The 21,348-nt window shown below is 40.0% G+C and overlaps 2 protein-coding genes across 3 annotated transcripts; one reads left to right on the plus strand and one right to left on the minus strand.

Annotated features, from left to right (window-relative positions):
- The first annotated feature begins 652 nt into the window (after positions 1–652).
- LOC144664620 (uncharacterized) lies at positions 653–10,580 on the plus strand. 2 transcript variants are annotated; one of them, XM_078525764.1, is made up of 2 exons: positions 653–771; positions 6,170–10,580. In XM_078525764.1, exons 1-2 carry the CDS (start codon positions 720–722, stop codon positions 10,282–10,284), a joined length of 4,167 nt encoding a protein of 1,388 aa, XP_078381890.1. In that variant the 5' UTR covers positions 653–719; the 3' UTR covers positions 10,285–10,580. The 2 variants fall into 2 exon arrangements, with proteins under 2 accessions (XP_078381890.1, XP_078381891.1); XM_078525765.1 differs by lacking the exon at positions 653–771 and having other exon boundaries at positions 6,280–6,367; positions 6,814–10,580.
- A 38-nt stretch (positions 10,581–10,618) lies between these two features.
- Positions 10,619–20,989, minus strand: LOC144664799 (uncharacterized). The gene is made up of 8 exons (XM_078526017.1): positions 20,800–20,989; positions 19,187–19,319; positions 17,921–17,984; positions 17,368–17,425; positions 16,433–16,511; positions 14,496–14,666; positions 13,620–13,688; positions 10,619–11,599 (listed from the first exon to the last, which is right to left on the minus strand). The coding sequence occupies exons 1-8, from the start codon at positions 20,917–20,919 to the stop codon at positions 11,508–11,510; spliced, it is 786 nt and encodes a 261-aa protein (XP_078382143.1). The 5' UTR covers positions 20,920–20,989; the 3' UTR covers positions 10,619–11,507.
- Between the last annotated feature and the right edge of the window lie 359 nt (positions 20,990–21,348).

Below are 21,348 nucleotides of genomic sequence, written 5' to 3' on the forward strand. Positions count from 1 at the left end.
CAAACAGACTTTAAGTCCTTAAAAAATACATGACAGATCTCTTGACCCAAAAAAAATACCGAGGGTGTAAATTTTCAACCCAAAAAAATACGTCGGACCTCCCCGTCATTTATACTGCAAGTACCCCCCCCCCCCCCCCTGGGGTTTGAACCGTATTCGAGTCTCGATTAGGTCGGATTGAATCGAATGCAAAAACAGAAGGTCTAATCCATTTGGAATCGCTGCAAATACGAAAGGAAAGATTGCCATCATATTGAGCAGGCGGGTGCCCCGGCTGGGCGAGCCAACTTTTCATACGTTTCTTTAGAAAACGCATTGAAGCGTTTTCATGCTAGACGGGAAACCCGCCTTGCCGGGGCACTCGGTCTACTTGCCCGGGGCACCCTTCTAGGCAGGATAGCTTTTTGCCATGTAAACACAGTGTAAACGGTTACTGTATGCCCGGATAAGTCTTCGCGCGTGTTTTTTAATAAAATTTGAATTTAATGCAATGCCATAAAATGTATAAATTGTTGACCCAAACAGTACCGTCCACCCCTGACTCGCCCCGTGTCTTTTCCTTTTTAGTCCACCCTGTCTTGGCAAACTCCAGAAGAATGTTCCACGTGATCTTTGTCACGCTGTCACGCATCTGATAAAAACGACTCAGTGACAGTGACTCGGGAACCTTCACGACATATTTATATATTTGTTATTGTGGCCACTAATGATCTCTGCAAATGAAGACATTCTTCAACATTCTACTGTCTTTGAGTGTATGTAGTATCAAAGGTAAGCAGCCACGTAGCTGAATCTCAATACATCCTTTTAAACCTCCACCAGCAAGTTTTAAATTTGAAGCAAGCTCACCGTCGTATAAAACTCTGCCGGTGGTGTCTAATTGCCCATCAAATTTCTCCAGCCATCATTGCTTCACGAGAATACCCACTCAGCAGTAGTAAACCTCAAATTTTTGCTTTGTGCTGATGATCAAACAGACTGGGCATTTCACTCCATGTTTATTTAGATTCTCGACATGCGAGCTTGCGCCATTTTGCCTTTGTAGTCGAGCAATATTTACATTAAATAACTAGATTAAACGAGTACGTTCGACCCGTTTTAACATGTTAAACAGATTAAAAATTGAAAAGTAGCATAGTTTTTGATTTGGCCTTGCAAAATTGCTTTAAAAAGTTTGTTTGTCATTGTCCCCTTGAAATGGAAACGGAGAAAACAGCGTGACGTGACAGTTGCGTTACCTTTCTGCAGTGACGTTTTAGTTCTTTTCTCATTTATTAATCTTAAGCGAACTTTTTCTGACAGCTTATTCTTTTCATTTTTGAACTTGAAAATGGTGTCATGACGACTCCGAAACGTCGTTCGTTATTATCGTTTCTTTTTACTTTAGTCCTGCCATATGGTGAAAAAATTGTGCACTTCGGGGTAAAAGCACCAAATTTGGCATGGTGATAGTATTTAAGTTGCTGAAAAATATTAGCTATGGACCCCAGCCAGGGGGGTGATTTTGTACTAAGGGGGGTGGGGTGGTTACAATTTTCAAAGAAATTACTGTAATTCAAGTAAAAAGGTGTACAGTTGAGCCGAATTTGTTATATGTAGTAGTACTTACTTACTATTCAGGTTGCTGAACAATATTACGTATTTACCCCAGCAAGGGGGGAGATTTTTTGTACTTAGGGGAGTGGGGTGGTTACAATTGTCAAAGAAATTACTGTAAATTAAGAAAAAAGATTGTATATTTGAGCCGAATTTGTTATACGCGATAGTACTTACTTTCTATTCAAGTTGCTTATCCATATTAGGTGTTGTCCCCAGCAAAGGGGGAAATTTCTTGTACTTAGGGGGGTGGGGTGGTTACAATTTTCAAAGAAATTAGTGTAATTCAAGAAACATGGTGTACAGTTAAGCCAAATTTGTTAGATGTGATAGTACTTGTACTTGTTTACTGTTCCAGTTGCTGAACAATATTAGGTGTGGTCCCCAGCAAGGGAGGGGGGATTTTTTACTTAGGGAGGTGGGGTAGTTGCAATATTCAAACAAACTGCTGTAATTTACCGAAAAAGGTGAACAGTTGAGCCAAATTTGCCATATTATATATAATTAGTAGGGCACGATAACCTAAGAAAGGTCATCTGACTCCAACTAGATTTTGTTCATAAAATGGATGTTTAACCTGCACGCCGGGGGGAGGGGGTGGGGTAGTACGTACCGCGGTATTTTTGACTTTGTAAAGTAAGCAAACTTAATCCTCTCCCTCGCATTCGCCACCGCATTTACAAAGCGCAGTCCAAGACATGCCAGTCTTGAACAATGTTCTTTGCAACCTAACTCAGGTTTGCACCCACATTTCACCAGCTCCCTGGCAAACTGTTGATGCTTCAGATGATGTGGTCCACTGAGGCTTCCATGCATCTGACTCAGATTGTGCCCATCCCCATTCACTAAGAGAAGGTAGTTCAGGATTAGATACAGGGCACTGTCCTCAATAATGACCAGCTTGGTAGCTATAGGCCACTATCTTTTTGTGTTTGTACTAATGCATCAGCAGTAGGGGAGATGTTCTCAAGGGTTCATCCCTTCTGCGCAAACATTTTTCTGTCATCATCATGTTGACTCCTTGGCACGGGCTTGCTGGTCATACAACAGAACCACCAATCCTTTCAACACTGGCATAGCATTTAGAACATCCTGCATACTAGGCCTTTGCTAAGGACCATGAAAGCTATAGTGGCTTCTCCATAGGACATCCATGTGGCCCCTACTGTGCTCTACCCTCGTTCTTAGAATGCTGATGTCTGATCACAGCCTGTAAAGGTGTGGAAGATGTGCAACACTTGAGATTTCTCATCTCCAAGAGCCCTGACGATGTCAAGTATTGCTTACCAACTCCAAATGCAATTCATATCTCCAGAGCAAGCACTACTGCAACACCAGTGTCTACTGTACAAAGAATTATCTTGTCAATACCTTGCTGTGCACACGTATATAAAATCAGCTCTGTTTTGTTGGACTCTTCCTTCAGAGATTCTCCCCAGTTTCAGGAAGCCTAACATCTGCTTCTACTCTGCGACAGACACCTCTTCCATGCTTGTCACGAGTTTGGTATGCATCTACCCCAGATGATATCAACCCGCTGCACACTCTGTAGCTGGTTACTGATTTGCGGCAACTTGATTTGCATAGCCAGAGAATGTTTTACATGTTCCAGACGGCTTTAATATGTTGACAGGGGCAGTACCATCGATAAGCATCACATCTACTACTGGGGTTATAGATTGGTTTGGTGTCAGTTTTTCCAGACACTTCATCAAGTCGGACACTACGCTTACTTGCAGGTCGCAGGTCGCCAGAGTAGAAACAGATGTAAGGGTTCCTGCTAAGTGGGGAGAATTTCAGAAGGAAAAGTCCAACAAAACAGAGCATATCTAGCTAAGGAGATGACCATGTTGCCATGTGAAGCAAACAAATGTATTCTATCTACAAGCGACACTCTCGTGTTGTCATCTTCAGTTGATGTTACGCCTGAAATATCACCTTGCATGCACAAGGAGGCTGCTACAAGGCTAATTTTGATTGCATCTGATTGTGCACAGCAAGGTATTGACAAGGTAATTTTTCGTACAGAAGACACTAATGTCACAGTGCTCGCTATTTCCAACTTAAATCTAAATCAATTAAGAGTATAGTGAGATGTGATTGCATTTGGAGTTGGTAAGCAATACTTGACATCGTCAGGGCTCTTGGAGATGAGAAATCACAAGTGTTGCACATCTTCCACGCCTTTACAGGCTGTGATCAGCATTCTAAGGACGAGGGAAGAGCACTGTATGGGCCACATGGATGTCCTATGGAGAAGCCACTATAGCTTTCATGGTCCTTAGCAAAATGCCTAGTATGCATGTGTTGGAAAGATTTGTGGTGCTGTTGTATGACCAGACAAATCCGTGCCAAGGAGCCAATAATGCAAAGAAAGTTATTTTTGCACAGAAGGGAGAATCCTTGAGAGCAACCCTCTAGCGCTGATGCATTAGTACAACACAACAAGATAGTGGCCTGCCAAGCTGGTCATTGTTGAAGACATTGCATTGTATCTAATCCTGAACTACCTTCTCTTAGTAAATGGGGATGGGCACAATCTGAGTCAGATGCATGGTAGCCTGGGTGGACCACATTACCTGAAGCATCAACAGTATGCCAGGGAGCTGGTGAAATGAGGGTGCAAAGTTGAGATTGAGGTTACAGAGACCGTTGTAAATATTAGAAATCTGGCATGTCTATGAACCATGCTTTGTAAATGCGGTGGGACATGCGAGGGAGAGGATTAAGTTTGCTTACTTTAAAAAGTCAAAATACCATGTACGTACTACCCCACCACCCTCCCCTGCGTGCTGGTTGTATACCCCTTTTGTGAAGAACGTCTGGTTGGAGTCAGATGACATATCTCAGGACATCGTGCCCTGCTAGTATGGCAAATTCAGCTCAACTTTACACCTTTTCGGTAAATTACAGCAATTTGTTTGAATATTGCAACTACTCCACCCCCCTTAGTACAAAAAATCTCCCCCCTTGCTGGGGGACAATAACTAATATTGTTGAGCAACTTGAACAGTAAGCAAGTTCTATCACATCTAACAAATTCAGCTTTACTGTACACCTTTTTCTTGAATTACAGTACTTTCTTTGAAAATTGTAACCACCCCACCCCCGCTAAGTACAAAAAAATATCCCCCCTTGCTGGGGTAAATACTTAATATTGTTCAGCAACCTGAATAGTAAGTAAGTACTACTGCATATAACAAATTCGGCTCAATTGTGCCCCTTTTTTAAAATTACAGTACTTTCTTTGAAAATTGTAACCGCCCCACCCCCCTAAGTACAAAAATATCCCCCCTTGCTGGGGTAAATACCTAATATTGTTCAGCAACCTGAATAGTAAGTAAGTACTACTACATATAACAAATTCGGCTCAACCGTACACCTTTTTTTCTTGAATCACAGTAATTTCTTTGAAGACTGTAACCACCCCACCCCCCTTAGTACAAAATCACCCCCCTGGCTGGGGTCCATAGCTAATATTGTTCAGCAACTTAAATACTATCACCATGCCAAATTTGGTGCTTTTACCCCGAAGTGCACAATTCCAGTATTTTTTAGCACCATATGGCTGGACTACTTGTCTATTTTTAAATTCAAATCATATTTTTCGAAACAGAACTTAGAAAACGTAATTTACAATTTATTTAGCTAACAATGGCGGCAGTACATAGAAGGAAGACTGGAAAAAGACAGGTTTCTTCATTTCAGTGTCAAATGGTAATTACATAAATCAACCAGAGTCGGTTTGTTGATTTTTTAGCAAGCTCCGACCTTCTAATGTGCTTCCGAGCCCAACAAGTACCCAGTATCCTCCCGTTTTGGTAGCGCCTGGGGGAACTTCAAACGGTTCGACTATGAAGGACATTAGGTAGACTGTATCGTTGAAATTAACCTAAAATCACACAATTTGGTCCAAGATATACCACACGAATCTGCAAATGGTGGACCTTCAACCCAAAGGACCATATTGAATGTAAATAGTCGAAGTACAGAAATACCATTCCCTTCATTTATTTATTTCGATATCTTTTTTTTTCACAATGTGCGGACTTCCAAGGCTCGTGGGGGGGGGGGGGGGGTGCGGACGCTTCCATCACACCCCCATCTCCCTACGGGCCTGGCTACCCATATAAAGCTCTATTGGAACCGACAGAAAGAGACACTTTACATTTCTCGAGCGTGAAAACGAGACATCGTACACAAAAATATGAACAAGGTCAGAAACCAGAGATTCTCTGAGAAAAGTTGCATCTCATTGAATTTGAATTTTTCCTTTTGTTTCAATATGCTTCGTTCTGAAAAGCGTTCAGAGATGATAAACCTAATTGAAATGGTTTGATTGTGGGCAATCCGAGTTTAGCGAGATACATGATGTACACCAGAAGATATTAAATGAAAAAAGACATCGATACGTAAGCGAACGGCGCCCCAAACCAATCTACGTTCAGGCGTATGAAAAACCAACATGTAATTTGGCTCTAGGAAACATTAGGAAGAGCTCCTTTTCCACTCAGATGCAGTTTCGAGAAAGTTAACTCATTTCTTGTTTTTTTTTTTTGTTTGTTTTTTGTAGTGGTTGGTTGCAACGAAATCTATGTTTCTCGTTATCATGGAAACAGCTTACCTTCGTGTGGCAAAACGATTTCAACAGCCTGTAAAACGATTGCACTTGCCACTACGCAAGCGCAGAGGAACGACACCATTTACATTGATGGCACGGGGACATCACGTGATCCATATCCTTGCTCGTCTTTGACGTCACATCCGGAAGGTATTTATGTCAACAAAAGCTTGTTCTTTGAAAGATTGGGGAAGGATGAGGCAGTCCTGAAGTGTTCCTCTACAAGGCAAATGATATTTGATGGCAGAAATGTTGCCGAAAAAGTTTTCATTCGGTTTATAGGGCTAACGTTTGTTAATTGTCAAGTAACTGTTAAAAAATGCTCACTGTATGTAGAAAATTGCCTCTTCAAAGATGCCATTTCGTTTCCAAATGCAACGGCTGTCCTTTATTTGGAATCATTTGAAGATCAACTTTCCTTGACAATACGAAAGTCCACGTTCAGAAACAACGGTTATCCATGCATCCATGCTCTCGGGAGTAGACCTAAGATCGAAGTTTACGATACCACATTTATCAACAATACCGCCATTGGTACAAGCACAAGATATAAATGGGTTGATCTGGGTGTTTTTATGGTATTGTTTCCAACTCAGCAAGTCCACTATCCTGGGGCGTTTGTAACATTCACCAACATATCATTCATGAAAAACACGGCCCCATTAGGAGGGTGTATTCACGTAGAAAGAATTCAATCAAGTGGAAGTGAAAAAAGGAAAATTGTTAGAGGACTTGAAGGACACAAAGACAGAAGAAGTACTAAAGATGCGAACATCCTCTCCCAGCCGTTTTACTCTTCAAAGCACGGGACAAGGCAATCAAGTGCAAGAAAATACCTTTCCATACGTGTAAGCGAAGGAACATTTGCCAACAACTTGGGACGAGTAATAACCATGATTAGTGTTAGCGACGGAAACATTTCTATTGTGAGATCTGATTTTGTCAATAACAGTTCTCCTATCGGAGGTGCTATATTTCTATACGAATTTAAAGAACTCTTTTTACATATCGAGAGCAGTAAATTTGTCAGGAATAGCGCCCCAAGCAGTGGTTCGGCAATATACGTAGGTGTCTATAGGTATATACAACAGGTAGCCTTAGTGTTGGTTCGTAAAGTTTTGTTCCTGGGAAACGTTATAACGGGGAATGATCCAACTAACGATGGAGGGGCCTTGACTATTGATCACCCTAAAAACTTGACAGTTCTTTTAGAAGATGTTTCGTTCATGTATAATACTGCTACCATAGGTTCCTCATCTTTGTGTTCGATCAGTGGACATTTCCAAAACATTACAATTGTAGATTCGTTTTTCATTGGGAATTCACAGGATGAGCTGGTTTCGTATGGATGGACGGTTGCCCAAATCGTCTCGTATCACCTCAGTTGCCGTATTATCAGAACGGTCATTTCTGGAAATTATGCAAAAGCACGGGTCATTATCTCCAAAAGGGCAGGAAGACCTATTCATTTCTTGGTGCAGACAACTGGTGGTCCTAGTCAAATATATATCAGTGGAATACAGTACAAGAACAACACAGGTAGCGGAATATATATTCAAGTGGTAGATGATGGCCATGGCAGTGTTAATTCAACCATTATCTCATTACGAAACTCCCAGTTTGAAGACAATCAGCTATTTTCATTGAGTGTGGACGCCGGACCAAATATCTCAATGCAGATGAAACGTGTTGTATTTAAAGGAAACACGTTTGTAAGTTCTTATTTCTCGAGTGTACCACTATTTTTCTTCTCTTCAGAAGCTCAAGGAAACCAAGTTATTATGGAAGACACCCTTTTTGAGAAGAATACAGCCCCAGGAAGAATTGTATCCTTCCAACTTCCCCCGGATCAACGTAATCATTACTCGTGTGACACTCTGAAATGGTATTACAAAAATCACCTCCGGTTGACGAATGTCACTTTCCGTGAAAACAACGCCGTTAACTCAAATGTGCTAGAATTAGAAAACGGTTTGGATGTTTTAAGCAACTGCCAATTTGATGACAATTCTGCTGTGTATACTGTATTTGTTGGAGAGAGCTCTACCAAACTTGAGCTAATTGACACATCTTTCGAAAAACGTTCACAGTGGACGTTCATGTCCCCTTTTAAGTTTAGGGGTTTCATTTATTATGCAAGTGATGGACCGATAAAAATGAAAAACACGACCCTCAATGCTGAACCACTCCAGGACATTGACGCGTTTTTAATGGTTACTGGCTCAAGCTTAGCACACATTGACAACGCATCCAGCATTCAGTGCCCCATTGGAACGTTACAATCGCTGCAAAACTTGACACACCCTCGCCTGGTTTCAAATACTGGCTGTTTACCCTTTATGTATGAGACAATGGCACAATCCTTTATTTTCTCTTGTGAACGATGCTCCCCAGGATTCTACAGCATTAAACCCTTTGGGAAAACTTGTCGACCTTGTCCATATGGTGGAAACTGCACAAGTAACATTGCCGCCAGACCCACCTTCTGGGGATTTCCTTTACTCTCTGACCCTGGAACAGTTAGCTTTCGACAATGTCCAATTGACTACTGTTGTCCTTATCAGAACATTAGCTGTCAGTACGATAATCGAAGATATTTGATGAGTGGGTGTTCTGGAAACCGCACTGGGTTTCTGTGCGGAGCATGTAAACCTGGTTTTACAGAAACACTCTTCTCTGCAGAGTGTCGAGAAAGTGACAAATGCAACGATTATTGGTTCTGGCCTGTTGCGGTGTTGTACAGCTTTGCGTTTGGCTTCTTCCTTCTCTGGAAGTCTCCAATCATAAGCTTTGTTAAAAGACTGTTACCATGGGCACGATCACTGCAGGCCAGGCACCCTGCCGGTGAAACAGCATCGAATGGTGGTGGATACATCAAAGTGATTTTCTACTTTTTCCAAGTCGCTAGTTTAGTGTTCGTGTCTAAAGACACTGAGATGCATTTGGTAGAAAGCTACCTCCTGCTCCCTGTTATCGGGTGGTTCGACTTTAAAGCAATCAGCTCAAATGAAGTTCTTATCTGTCCATGGCGTGGACTTACTGTTGTTTTGAAGATATTCTTGCAGGCCTCCCAAGTGTTTGCTGTGTTTTTTGGTCTTCTAGTTATTTTTCTAGTTCATGGAGCTGTTAGAAAATTTCAGAGGAAATCTCTGGTCTTTCCTCCCCCTGATCAGTACCTAGCGGCCACAACAGAGTGTTTCCTGTTAGGTTATGCAACACTTGCTCGAACAGCTATAAAGGCGATGCACTGTGTTCCAATCCAATCAACTTCACGCTTCTTCTACGATGGAAATATTCAATGCTGGCTGTGGTGGCAGAAACTATGCGGTGTTTATATCGCTGTGTTCATTATCCCTTTTGTGTTTGTTCTATATCGTGGATCGAAATTGCTTCACGCTAACGTCATTAATACAAAGCGGTTTTTTTATGCTTGTCTGTTTCCATTGCCCTTTGCCTTCGGTTGGATGATTTCGTGCAGGAAAATTCCCCTCAACGAAGCAGAAACTTATCACGTTAGTCACGATGAACAACTACTGCCCTTGCTGCCTCCAGATCGCTCGACACGGGAGCCTTCCCATAATCCAACAGCGGAAGTCATTTACGGTCCTTTTAAGAAAAGAAATGACGGCCAGGGCTCTGGAGCTTTGTACTGGGAGAGTGTTCTGATTGGTCGTCGACTGATGCTAATTTGCCTCCACACTTTCATCGTGTTTCCCTTTATTCGGATGGTTTGCCTGAGTGTCACGTGTGCTTTTTTCCTTGCACACCACCTGTGGAAAAAGCCATTCAAAGACCCTCGTGTCAATCATGGAGAAACAGCCTCGTTGACCGCCCTACTCGTTTTAGCGGTGATCAACATGGCCGAAGCCACGTTCGCAATCAATGGCGAGATTTCGGAGCAGGAACGCATCTGTTTGATTGTGTTGAACGTAGTTGAAGTTATCATTCTAGGAACAGTTCCCGTGGCGTGTATTCTTGTCATTATGATTTGTGTCCTGTGGCAATTGCGTAGGTTTTGCAAATTGTGTTGGATTAGCTTTTGCAGAATTTTTGTTAAGACGTCGTGAACCAGTTAGAAAGTTGAACTGGGCATTCGTGATAAGGGAAGTTTATAAACTATACAAGAAGTACAATCGACATTCATATTAGGCAATGTGTGTAAGTCTGTAAGCAACTTGACATGTTTTCTCACAAACTTGAAGACAAATATTACAAATTAAATCTGTAGCTTTTTCAGTTTAGAGTCTTGCTGATATTCTTGATGTCTTTGTCCTTGTTATGGCCACACTGATATGTGTTTTAAAGAAAGTGTCATATTGTAACTCACTGTTTAAGCATGAAAACATCACGTTACACAGTCAACTCCCTCCGTAATAGCGGAAGTCCGTAGTAGCAGGAGTTATTTTCCGTAATTATTATTCGCCGGGACTTCAGCTCCTGTCCGTAATAATGGGTTGTCCGGTATAGCGAGGTGTTTATTTTGTAACACAAAATAACAAGACTTCTTCACAGATCGAGTTCATATTTTTATTGCTATACAAAATTTGTATGCTGCACACAGTAAATAAGTTATTGAATAACCGAATTATAATGAAGGAAAAAAGGAGATATGCACACAAATTAGAAAATACCAGAATTAGAGAAAAATTCTGACTATTTATAATTAAATATTTTAGACTCTTAACCCTTTTCTATTTGCTCAATAAATAACTTCTTTCTATAAGCATTCTCCGGAAACAAAGTGATGATTTTAGTTTTCAGTTGAATGAAAAGTACATTTATATACAAAAGGTGGCGAATCTGTGGCGTTTTGGCATTTCTACCACAAAAAAAAGCTTTCTAATTTTGTAGATTATCATCGTTATGTATACATTGATAATCTACAATGGTTTTCTACAATGCCACGCCCTTATTTTGAAGCTTCATTCAAATTCTACATAACTTACGATCAGGCCTTCTTTTCCTCCGCTGCGAAAAAAAAGAACGCCTGATCGATAAGTTTATATGTAAGTGACAGAATTGTGTCTACGAAATGGTGTAACCAGGTCTTAATATATACAAAATCTTTGAGATAATCTGTATGAAAATAAACTTTAGCTTGTTGAATTTAATATTGTTGCTGTCTTTTCATAAATTATTTTAAGAGATTCACATATAACCTGTGTAGAGCCCTCCCCCTCCCCCTCCCCTTGGGGGACGGCTGTACATAGGCATTCACATATATCATAGAAAGAAAAAGACTTAACATTTGTATTCCATGGTACTCGGGTACTGTACTAATATGACCAAACTATTTTTTTACAATCTTGAACTGTGATCGTTTTAGCTTCTTTGACGGTTTCTTTTTCTTCTTTGTTAAATCCTCCTCACCAGTCGGAGATCCTGTTAAAAAAGGCCAGAGAAAATTAACAGTCAAAACGCTTACCGTATTTATTCGATTAAACGCCTCCCTCGAATAAATGCCGTACACTAGAGCAGAAATATTAAAAAACGCCGCATCATTATGTGGCATTTATTCCAATAATAGAGTCAAAAAGCAAATGCAGTAATAATTAAGTTTGAGCAAGCCTCCAAAAATATTTTCCTTGATTGTAGCAATGTTTTAAGATATAAATGATACAAAATCATACAAGCACTAAAACATTTTTTCTGTTTTTTTAAAAAATTAATTTACCATACTATATAATATTTTAAGCAAGAAATGCCGCCCTCGTATAAACGCCTCCCTCAAATAAAATGCCGCACTCGAATCACGAAAAATTTAATAAACGCAGCGGCGTTTAATCGAATAAATAGGGTATGTTAACAGGTTGATCTTTGTATCAAAGCATTTCGAAAACAATTTTTAGAAACCTTGTTCAAATTATTACACAGTAAAATGCTTTTATGCAAGGATTTCGAGTGGTGTGCAAACAGAATACGAGACTTCTTCGTAGCCTTAAATTGTGATGTTACGTAACGCTCCTCTCTACAGAACTCAGTGTCTCTATTCCCCCTGGGGGGTGCATGGAAATATTTAGGTGGGGTACTCTGCTAGGTTCTAGAGCCCCTACCACGTCTCAGATCCCCCCCCCCCCCCCCAGAAGCTCAAATTTGCTACCCAGTCTCACGCTTAAGAGTTAAAATTGTAAAAATTGTTATTTTTTTACCACAAATTATTTAATTGGCCCACTTTAAAACGATCTGATTTGGGAATACAAAGGTATAAATTGAACTTAATTATTCCCCATTCAGCGACCCCATCTCTACCCTGGGTGCCAGAGGTTTTTCTTGCGCGGTTTTCGGTGTCGGTCATGTCTCTATTGAAGTATCCACCACGTGCAAGAAAAAATCCTCTGGTACCCAGGGTACCCCATCTCAGATTTAAAGGCCAAATTTGGAACCCATCACTGTACTGTTACTGTAGGTCAGAACTGGGACCCAATCCAGCGGCACATATCCATGATGTATATATTTAACATTATAACCCACCCATTAATTTTTGCGCACGCTCATTGGACAAAACGCATCACGTGGTACAAAATTGGACGACGGGTATCAGCGAATATACCCTGTCCGATTTGATATCCGTCGCCCGATTTTGTAAGCAAGCACAAAACAAACAAACAAAGTCACCTTATTCAATTCTAATTTTTTATTAGATCACAGAGTTAAATAAACCAATCAACTTGCATTTATTTCAACCATGTTACAACGGGTTTATTACGTAGGTTTATTCTTATAAATTTACTGGCGATAAAGCACGTTGTAGAAATTAATCGGAGAGTTATAAAATAAAATTAATAAACCCCTTTCTGGCTTGCTGGTATATTGGAGGATAATGCCCTTAGCTGAAAGATTGTCCTCAAAATTTCACAGTTGCCCTCGAAGCTTTGCTTCTCGGCCAACTGTTCATTTTTCGACAATCTTTCAGCCTCGGGCATTATTCTCCAATATACCAGCCGCCTGAAGGGGTTTATTTACTAAATAACATGTATTTCATGAGTGCCCATTGAATATGAGATGGTAGATAGCCAATGAGTCTAGCAGCGCTGAGTTGGCTAGCTATAGCTATCTCACATCCAACAGGCGCGAGTGGAATTATTGTTTTATTAAAAACACCCAAAGGATTGCAAAATTTGCGCTCCTTGCCACACAAACAAAAAGTAGAATTTTGAAAAAAATAAATAATACAAATCAATACACAAGATAATACATTTGTAGAAAACAAAATGGCGAGGGAACCTAATAAAAAACCACGGGGCTTGTAAGCTAAGTTTCCCTCACAAGAAAAACCAGATGACTGATTCAGGTAAATAATGACAAGACTTAATCGAAGACAGAGTTAATAGTTATCAATAATATAGTAAGTAATATAGCAAGTTCATTCTGATCATTTTCTGTTGTCCCTACTATTTGTTACCTGCAATTGGACTTGTGTCAATAAAGAAGTCATCATCAAGGTTAAGCTTGGGTGGATCTCGCTCTTCATCTATTAAGGAGCACACAAATTAAAAACATCAAAACTCAGTATAAAAGTTGAAGTACATCCTTGAAAGCAGAAATAAAAAAGACAATGGTGCAGCTTGTAAGCATCGGAGTGCTGTTCAACTGATATTTTGTGCCAAAAGGGTGAAGAAGCATAATATACTGTATGTTGCATTTAGCTTTTGATTTCAGTTTATTTCTAATTTCAAGAAGTTAATTTTTCCCTAACTTGTTGATTCTTCTTTTTAAAGGGGCCATGTAAATGTAAATGTAAATGTATTGTTAATGTAATTTATTTACCCATGTGACACAGAAGAGCTTAGGAGCTCGTAAAGACGTGTGCGTGCATCCAAGATCGAATTGGAATTTGGAGTGTTGTCACAGGAATTTTGCAGATTTTTGGTCTAAACTGCACTGGAATTAGTGGTAGCCAACTTACCCCAATGGGATGGAAATCATTACCTTTGAACATCTAAAGGAAGATATAACCGTAATTTGCTGAGAGAAATCAAACCACAGCTATAAATGTTGATTTTTTTTGGAGACACACTGAAACCATTTGAAAAATTAAGCCTTAATTATTTTTTCAAATCACAATCCATTTCTATCTGAGCCTTCCGCAGCTGAGGACGCTTGTTTACAGTTGCAATGCTCTAATATAGCATTTGTTAATGAATATGGATCATTATTTTTAGGTTTCTTACAACAAAAAAAGTAAATTTTTCCTCTTTAAAAGTTTGGTAAAATCTGTGACAAAGCCCCTTTCAAGTGTACCACATGGTCTTGACATAATATTTACAGTGTTTCATACCATCTCCACTTTCTCCTCTCAGATCAGCCTGTTCAACCTCTTCAGTTAGCCTTAGTTTAGGTCTTGGTGTTTTCATTTCTTTTGATCCACGACCCATTTGTTCAATTGTTGCAGATGCATCTTCTAACTCTCCGCTTTTTACTTTTTCTAAGATGACTTTAAAGATTTGTTCTGAAATGTTAATTATGGATACAACTCTTTAAAATACAAGTGTAATAATAATTTCAGCCAGTCATGTATTACCGGTGTGGGAGGCGCGGTGGCCTAATGGTTAGTGCGCTCGACTCCGAGTTGAACGGCCCGGGTTCGAGGCCTGGCCGGGGCGCTGCGTTTTGTTCTTGGGCAAGACACTTTACACTCACAGTGCCTCTCTCCACCCAGGTGTATAAATGGGTACCGGCGAATTTACTGCTGGGGGGTAACCCTGCGATGGACTAGCATCCCATCCAGGGGGGAGTAGCAATACTCCTACAGTAGTCGCTTAATGCTACGGAAACCAGGATAAGCTCCGGCTGTATGGGCCTCATGGCTCGGAGACAGACTTTTATTCATGTATTACCGGTAACTACATCTCACTCAAGTTATGTACAGGTTTTTGTTTTCAATTACCATCTACAGTACTCGATACATGGAATATTATAACCCAAAATTGACCTGCTCCCAAAAGTTCCAATGATGATATCACAACATTAATGGGTTCACTGCAAAAAGGGCCTTCATAATTCCAGCAAAGAATGAACATTGTGAAGGAACTCCAAATTTCGCTTGCGGGTTTGTTGACGTGTTAATCATGTGACTATGTTTATTTTTGCTGGCTTCTGTTTTTGAGAAATGACGTATGCAAATAACTTGGTTTTTCCCGTCGGCGTCTTTAGGAATTCCTTCGTTTAATTGTAACAAAGGAACGTCAAAAGACGCCGACTGGTCAAACCGGGGTTTTTGCATACTGCATTTACCCGTGTATTAGTTGATCCCGTGTATAAGTCGGTAGGTTTTTTTCTCAAAAACAAAGCAAAACCCAGCCAAAATAAAAACAGGCAATGTTTTGTGGACGTAAACAAACCTTAAGGTGTGAAATTTGGAGTAGTTTTGGTGATGTGGATTTTCAGCTTAAAATCGCTACCGCCGTTTTTGCAGCAAGCAATTCAATTACTATCATAGCTCATGTGGTGGACTCAATGTCCAGTTCCTTATGAATGATGTGGCCTAATATCTCATTGTATCCTTGAATTTGTTTCATGCCAAAAGAAAATAAGGCTAATTACTTTTGCAGTGCAATGCCATTTCAGCCATTTCTTATTAAATTCGTCTTTTTTTTTAAATTTCATTCAATTCTAAGTAAGTTAATTTCAGGCCTGGGAGGCGCGGTGGCCTAATGGTTAGCGCGCTCGCCTCAGAGTCGAACGGCCCAGGTTCGAGGCGCAATACTCTCAGTCGCTTAATGCTACGGAAACCGGGATAAGCTCCGGCCTGTATGGGCCACTAGGCTCGAAGCAGACTTTACCTACCTAATTTCAGGCCTGCTCCCCAAGTGGTCACTCCCCTCATTTATTTAGTCAATACTCACAAAGTATTGTGGCAGCAACATAGCTATGACATAGTGCAACCTACATGCAGGGTACTATCTAGGGTATTTGAGGGGTAGGACTTCCCCCCCCCTAAAATGCCAAACTTCCCCCTCCCCCCCAAAAAAATCACTATAAAAAATTAATACCAGAAAAATACTACTGTAACATTTCTCAAAATTGTGTCTCAAAATGCACCAGATTGCACCTTAGCACATGTTCATTTCAAAAAAATGTCTGGAGGAGCAAATACCCAGACTCCCCCCCCCCCCAAGGAAGCTTGTGGCCTTTGGCCAGTCTGGACTTCTCCCTCAAGGTGAATCCTAGGTACATGTAGAAGCCGGACATATTTATGTATGTAACTTTAGGTACCTTGTTTCTCGCGAACTGCTGCATTTGTATATGGTGTCAGTGGAAAAAGGGAGATGTACTTTGTATCTTCAGGGAAATGCTAAAAAGTAAAAAGACATTAAATAACTAAATTATACAGTTACTATATACTTTAGTATGACCAAGCTTAACTTTTAACATTTGTCACTTTTATCTCAAAAAGGTTAGTTCCTACTTTTAATTCCTCGGTGCAAAGATTATGTACATTATTAAACTAAGGAAGCCTTAAATATATGGCAGGGCTGCAATAACAGTCAGTCAGCCATATGCATTTGGACATTGGCCGACCAAAATGGTGTCTTAGTAGGACATAAGTCCTTTAGATTGAAAAAGAATATATTTGCAGCCTGGGGGGGGGGGGGTTGAGGGGGTACTCCTTGGAATTTTTTATGGTGGGGGGGGGGGTGTGCCACCCGCATCTCTAAATCCAGACCCAATTTCAGACCAAAAAATGCCATTTTCCACACCCATTTCAGACCTGGCCTCAAAAATCCATACCCGTTTTCAGACCATCAGTGCTGAATGGAAGTCAACTTAACAAAGATGAATAGGTAAAATTTAGCTGGAACGACATATTTCATCAATTTCTCTTTCTCTCTCACCAGCTACTCGCCCCGGTTGCTGGAAAGAAAAATTAGTTTATAAGCTTTCGTGAACGTTCCCCAGATAACCATACCCAATTTCAGACCAAAATGTTCAAAATCTATACCCGTTTTTCAGACTAAAATGGCTCAAATCAAAAACCATACCCTTTGGGGCGGCGCATACCTATATACCCGATATAGGAGAGTACCCCCCCCCCCCTGGATTTGCAGCCCTGATATGGCCAGTGACCAAACATTGCAGAACAAAAAGAAATAAATCGTTCTGTAAAAATTGTGCTTTCTGAGCTTATAAGCAACTTTTCCTTTACTCACAACAACATAATTCCACTGTCGTTTGATCTCTTCAAGCTCTTTCTGTAATGCAGTATTTCTACGAGGAATATAAAAAACACGGTTTAGTGTGAGCTATGAGGTGGCAGCCATGTGAGATGGAAGTCCAAAAATAAAAAAAAAAATTGGCATTTAATAAAGCCAATTTCTATCTTGTTTGATGTTTGCTTCACAATCCCTGACTGAAAAAAAATGGGTGTTGGTTTAGGTGGGGGCTGCACTCCTTATCGCTTTCAAACTTATTAGTAACATCATTGCTGAAAAATCTGAGGCCCGAATAAGACCTAATTTATTTCATTGCCTTCTTTTCTTATTGGGAAATTAAAAGCATACCTTCATTACCCCCCCCCCCCTCCCCCCCTTCCCCTCATCTTTAAGATTTGAAGTTTGGGCATGCCTTTAAATGCAGTTTGTGGAACACAGGTCCTTTAAACTATTGGCCATCAGATTGTAAGTCAAAAAGTCACTTATACAACGGACTTGACCACCACACCTGCAAGGTGACCAGAACAGAAAAATAAAATGATCCACTTACCGAGTACCATCATCCTTTAGTTCTTTGATACATGCCTTGTACTTTCTGAAAATCTTTCTTTTCTCTGTGAAAATGAAACAGAGAAATTTCAACTTAAAAAAAAAAACATTTGGAAATAAATTATGTTGATGGCAAGCAGGAATTTGGTGATTTAGTTGTTATACATCAGTTGAATTTTGTTCACCTTAAAAAGGGAATATCTGCATCAGGTCAAAGTGTAAAAGTCTGTGTCCGAGCCATGAGGGGCATACAGCCGGAGCTTATCCCGGTTTCCGTAGCATTAAGCGACTAGGAGTATTGCTACTCCCCCCTGGATGGGATGCTAGTCCTTTGCAGGGTTACCCCCCAGCAGTAAATTCGCCGGTACCCATTTATACACCTGGGTGGAGAGAGGTACTGTGAGAGTAAAGTGTCTTGCCCAAGAACACAACGCAGCGCCCCGGCCAAGCCTCGAACCCGGGCCGTTCGACTCGGAGTCGAGGGCGCTAACCATTAGGCCACCGCGTCTCCCACTCAGGTCAAAGTGTGATGGAAGCTTAATATCCTGGTTCCTACAGGGGTGACCCTACCCTGAGGAATAGTGAAAAGACCGAATGATGCTACCTTATTCTTACTTATTTTTGCGCGTACTTAATTTTGCGAAAAGTTGGGCGCCGAATCTCGAGAGTATTAATTTTTGCGATTACAACAAAAATTAGAGCAAAATTGTATTAAATTTCACGATTTTGTCAGTTTTTTTTCGATCAGTCGTCAAAGACTAAGGAACCACTGAAAATATACAAAGTCTGGCTCAATGTATTTTACAAGGAACCTGCAAACAGAAACTTTGGTGACTGTGCTAAAGAGGTTTTTGCAAATTTACAAGCTCAAGAAAACAGTAATCAGAGGAAGGCTACAGTCGAAACCAAGACGGAAAGATATTTTCAAGGGTATAAAGTTAGAGTTCCAAACATTTCAAATTGTTATTAACTTTTGATATATAATATGGTACATGTATTAATTTTTGCGTGTTTAAGTTTCGTGCAATGTTTTTTCCGAGCATATAAAATTTTGCGATTATTTTGAAATAGCGAAAATCATGATTCAAATTAGTACTCACAAAAATAAGTAAGAATAAGGTAGTTTGCTTCACCCTGGTTTGGTTGCAGTTAGCTTTTGTTGTGATAAGGGCGACGTATAGTTTTGCCCAAACCACAATTGCATGTACTATAAAAGCTAACCACAAGCATTGTCAAAAATTGCTTCATAACTACAATAATCACTCACCAAAGAACCTGACTTTCTTGGATCTTTTAAAAATCGTTTTCTCTTTATCTTCTTTTGCTTTATCCTTGATCGTCTCTTTTAACACATCAAGCATCCTTTCTTGTACGACTCGTACAGTTGCTGGAAGATCACTCTGAAAGTAAAAAAGATAAGTATTTACAAAAGAAACTATTTGTAGATTTAATAAAAGCAGTGTTCTGTTTTCAAATAAAACTTGTTCATGTCCTGTGCCACATTGCTTTTGGTCTACCACTTGTCTGGTAACAAGACAGTGATTGAAGAATAATTTTGTGCATAAATTCATGGTGATCTGATCTCTCAATGGCACTTAGGGATTTCAGCTCTCAGGGACAGTGCTAGAAATTACTGTCGGTCATCGAACATTGTCCGATCAAATATGCCAAAATGTCCGGCCAATTTTGCAATATGTTCGGACATGATGTCTGAGAACTTATTTGACTGTGTCTTGGAAAATTTACATGTAATGTGTTTGATTTAAAATGCAAATTGATGTCCGACCAATTTTCTAATATGTCCGTTCAAAATAAAAGTTTGGAAGGACACATGTCCTTTTAAGTAAGAACAATAATTTCCAGCACTGCAGGGATGTAACTAAGATTTCCAACAGGTGATCATAGGCAGAAAATTTGGATCACAGTAAAAGAAACATTTAACCAGACACTGTATTTGAGCCTGAAAAATCAAAAATCAAAATCAGGTGGTTATTTTTTCCGCCTCCCACCTGTTATTTATACCCCTGAGCTCTGATAAATCAGAAAATGTAATTATACACTTGCCAACTCTCACGCATTATGCATGAGTCTCACACCTGTGGATCCAAAATATTGATCTCATGCTTACAAACCATTTTCTCACACCTGACTGACAAATCCCGATTTCTTACTCTTAAAACCCATTAAATGTCAATTTATTCAATTTCGGCAAAATACAATGCAGAAAATCAGCATCGTTATTCATGGTTGCACACACTTCAGCAACATTTAAAAGTCGTCAAAACATCTTTGGTACTCATCGGCAATGCTTGGAAGTCGTCGGAACATCTTCGGAAATCTCCGGAATAGTCGGAACATCTTTGGAATGAGGTGATGGCAATCTCATGCTTTTGACTTGGGAAAAGTTGGCAGGTATATAATTACCAAATTTACCATTACCAAAACCAAAGCAATTACTCTGAATAAAAAAAATGAGTGAGTGACAATTGGTTTTGGTTTCTTTTTCTAATTGGTTGTTTTTGTGGCTTACTGGAAAATTATATTTTTTAAATCTTCAGTAATTCTCATACATTTCCTTCAAATTTAAAAACACAGCAATTTTATTAACACGTTGTGTGGGCTACCTGTGGTACTGAAAGGTGCATAGAGGTCTGTTTGACAGCAAGAAACAATTAGCCTATTTCACCCTCTTCCTTTTAGCCATCTTGTACAAAATATACGAAATTCTAGTGACTGAATGACAGGCAAGACCGTTAAAAATTAAAACGAGAAGTTCATGCACAAGAACCACAAGATTGTTTGCAGTTGTTTGGCACTGCCGAACAAGTTCGGTGCAACACGTGCAAATGAACTTAGTTTCGCTGTTCACATTTGTCTCACCTTTTTAAGCAGTCTTTGTACATCTCTGACCTTGTTCTTCAGAGATTTGGTGTGCTTGTTTTTGTTGCTTTCCTTCTGAGCGGCCTTTGTGCGATTTAATCCTTGTTTTCTAGGACCCATCTCACGTCGATCAGTGACTTGATCAAGCCGTGACAAATCGTTGTGACAAGCGAACAACTCTGGGGCCCTGGGAACAAGCGTTCTAGAAGAGCCCGCATTTACCTGAAACAGCGTTCACCTTCTGGACAGTAAGAATAGAGGGGAGGGGAGGGAGGAGGGTCGATAAAAGCGTCTTTTCAGGTCGGGCTATAAAAACTAAATGTCAGTTACATTTCTCTTGTAATGAATTACAGGAATAAAGAGGAAAAGAAAACTTATTTTTCAAATGCTGTCGCCGCCTTTCTTTTCTTCTTGAAGTAGACGAGGTTCTCGCTTCCATGCTGTAGTCCCGTTTCTCTGTGGCAAAGTTATATCGAACAGAAATCTTAGGTTTAATTTTTTAATGCTTTTAGCTATAGGCTCGTATTCCATTCAAATAAAAGAATAAGT

This window comes from Oculina patagonica, chromosome 9 (assembly GCF_052425735.1).
Source record: "Oculina patagonica isolate OP01 chromosome 9, crgOcupat, whole genome shotgun sequence".
Classification (NCBI taxonomy): Eukaryota; Metazoa; Cnidaria; class Anthozoa; order Scleractinia; family Oculinidae; genus Oculina; species Oculina patagonica.

Excerpts from the sequence above, each read along its gene's own strand:
- LOC144664620 (XM_078525764.1), top strand. The coding sequence starts at position 720 with ATGAAGACATTCTTCAACATTCTACTGTCTTTGAGTGTATGTAGTATC. Across the intron at positions 772-6,169 it reads GAGTGTATGTAGTATCAAAG|TGGTTGGTTGCAACGAAATC; the intron begins GTAAGCAGCCAC and ends TGTTTTTTGTAG.
- LOC144664799 (XM_078526017.1), bottom strand. The coding sequence starts at position 20,919 with ATGGGTCCTAGAAAACAAGGATTAAATCGCACAAAGGCCGCTCAGAAG. Across the intron at positions 17,985-19,186 it reads CAAGAAAGTCAGGTTCTTTG|AGAAAAGAAAGATTTTCAGA; the intron begins GTGAGTGATTAT and ends TCATTTTCACAG. Across the intron at positions 17,426-17,920 it reads CTAAAGGATGATGGTACTCG|AAATACTGCATTACAGAAAG; the intron begins GTAAGTGGATCA and ends TATTCCTCGTAG.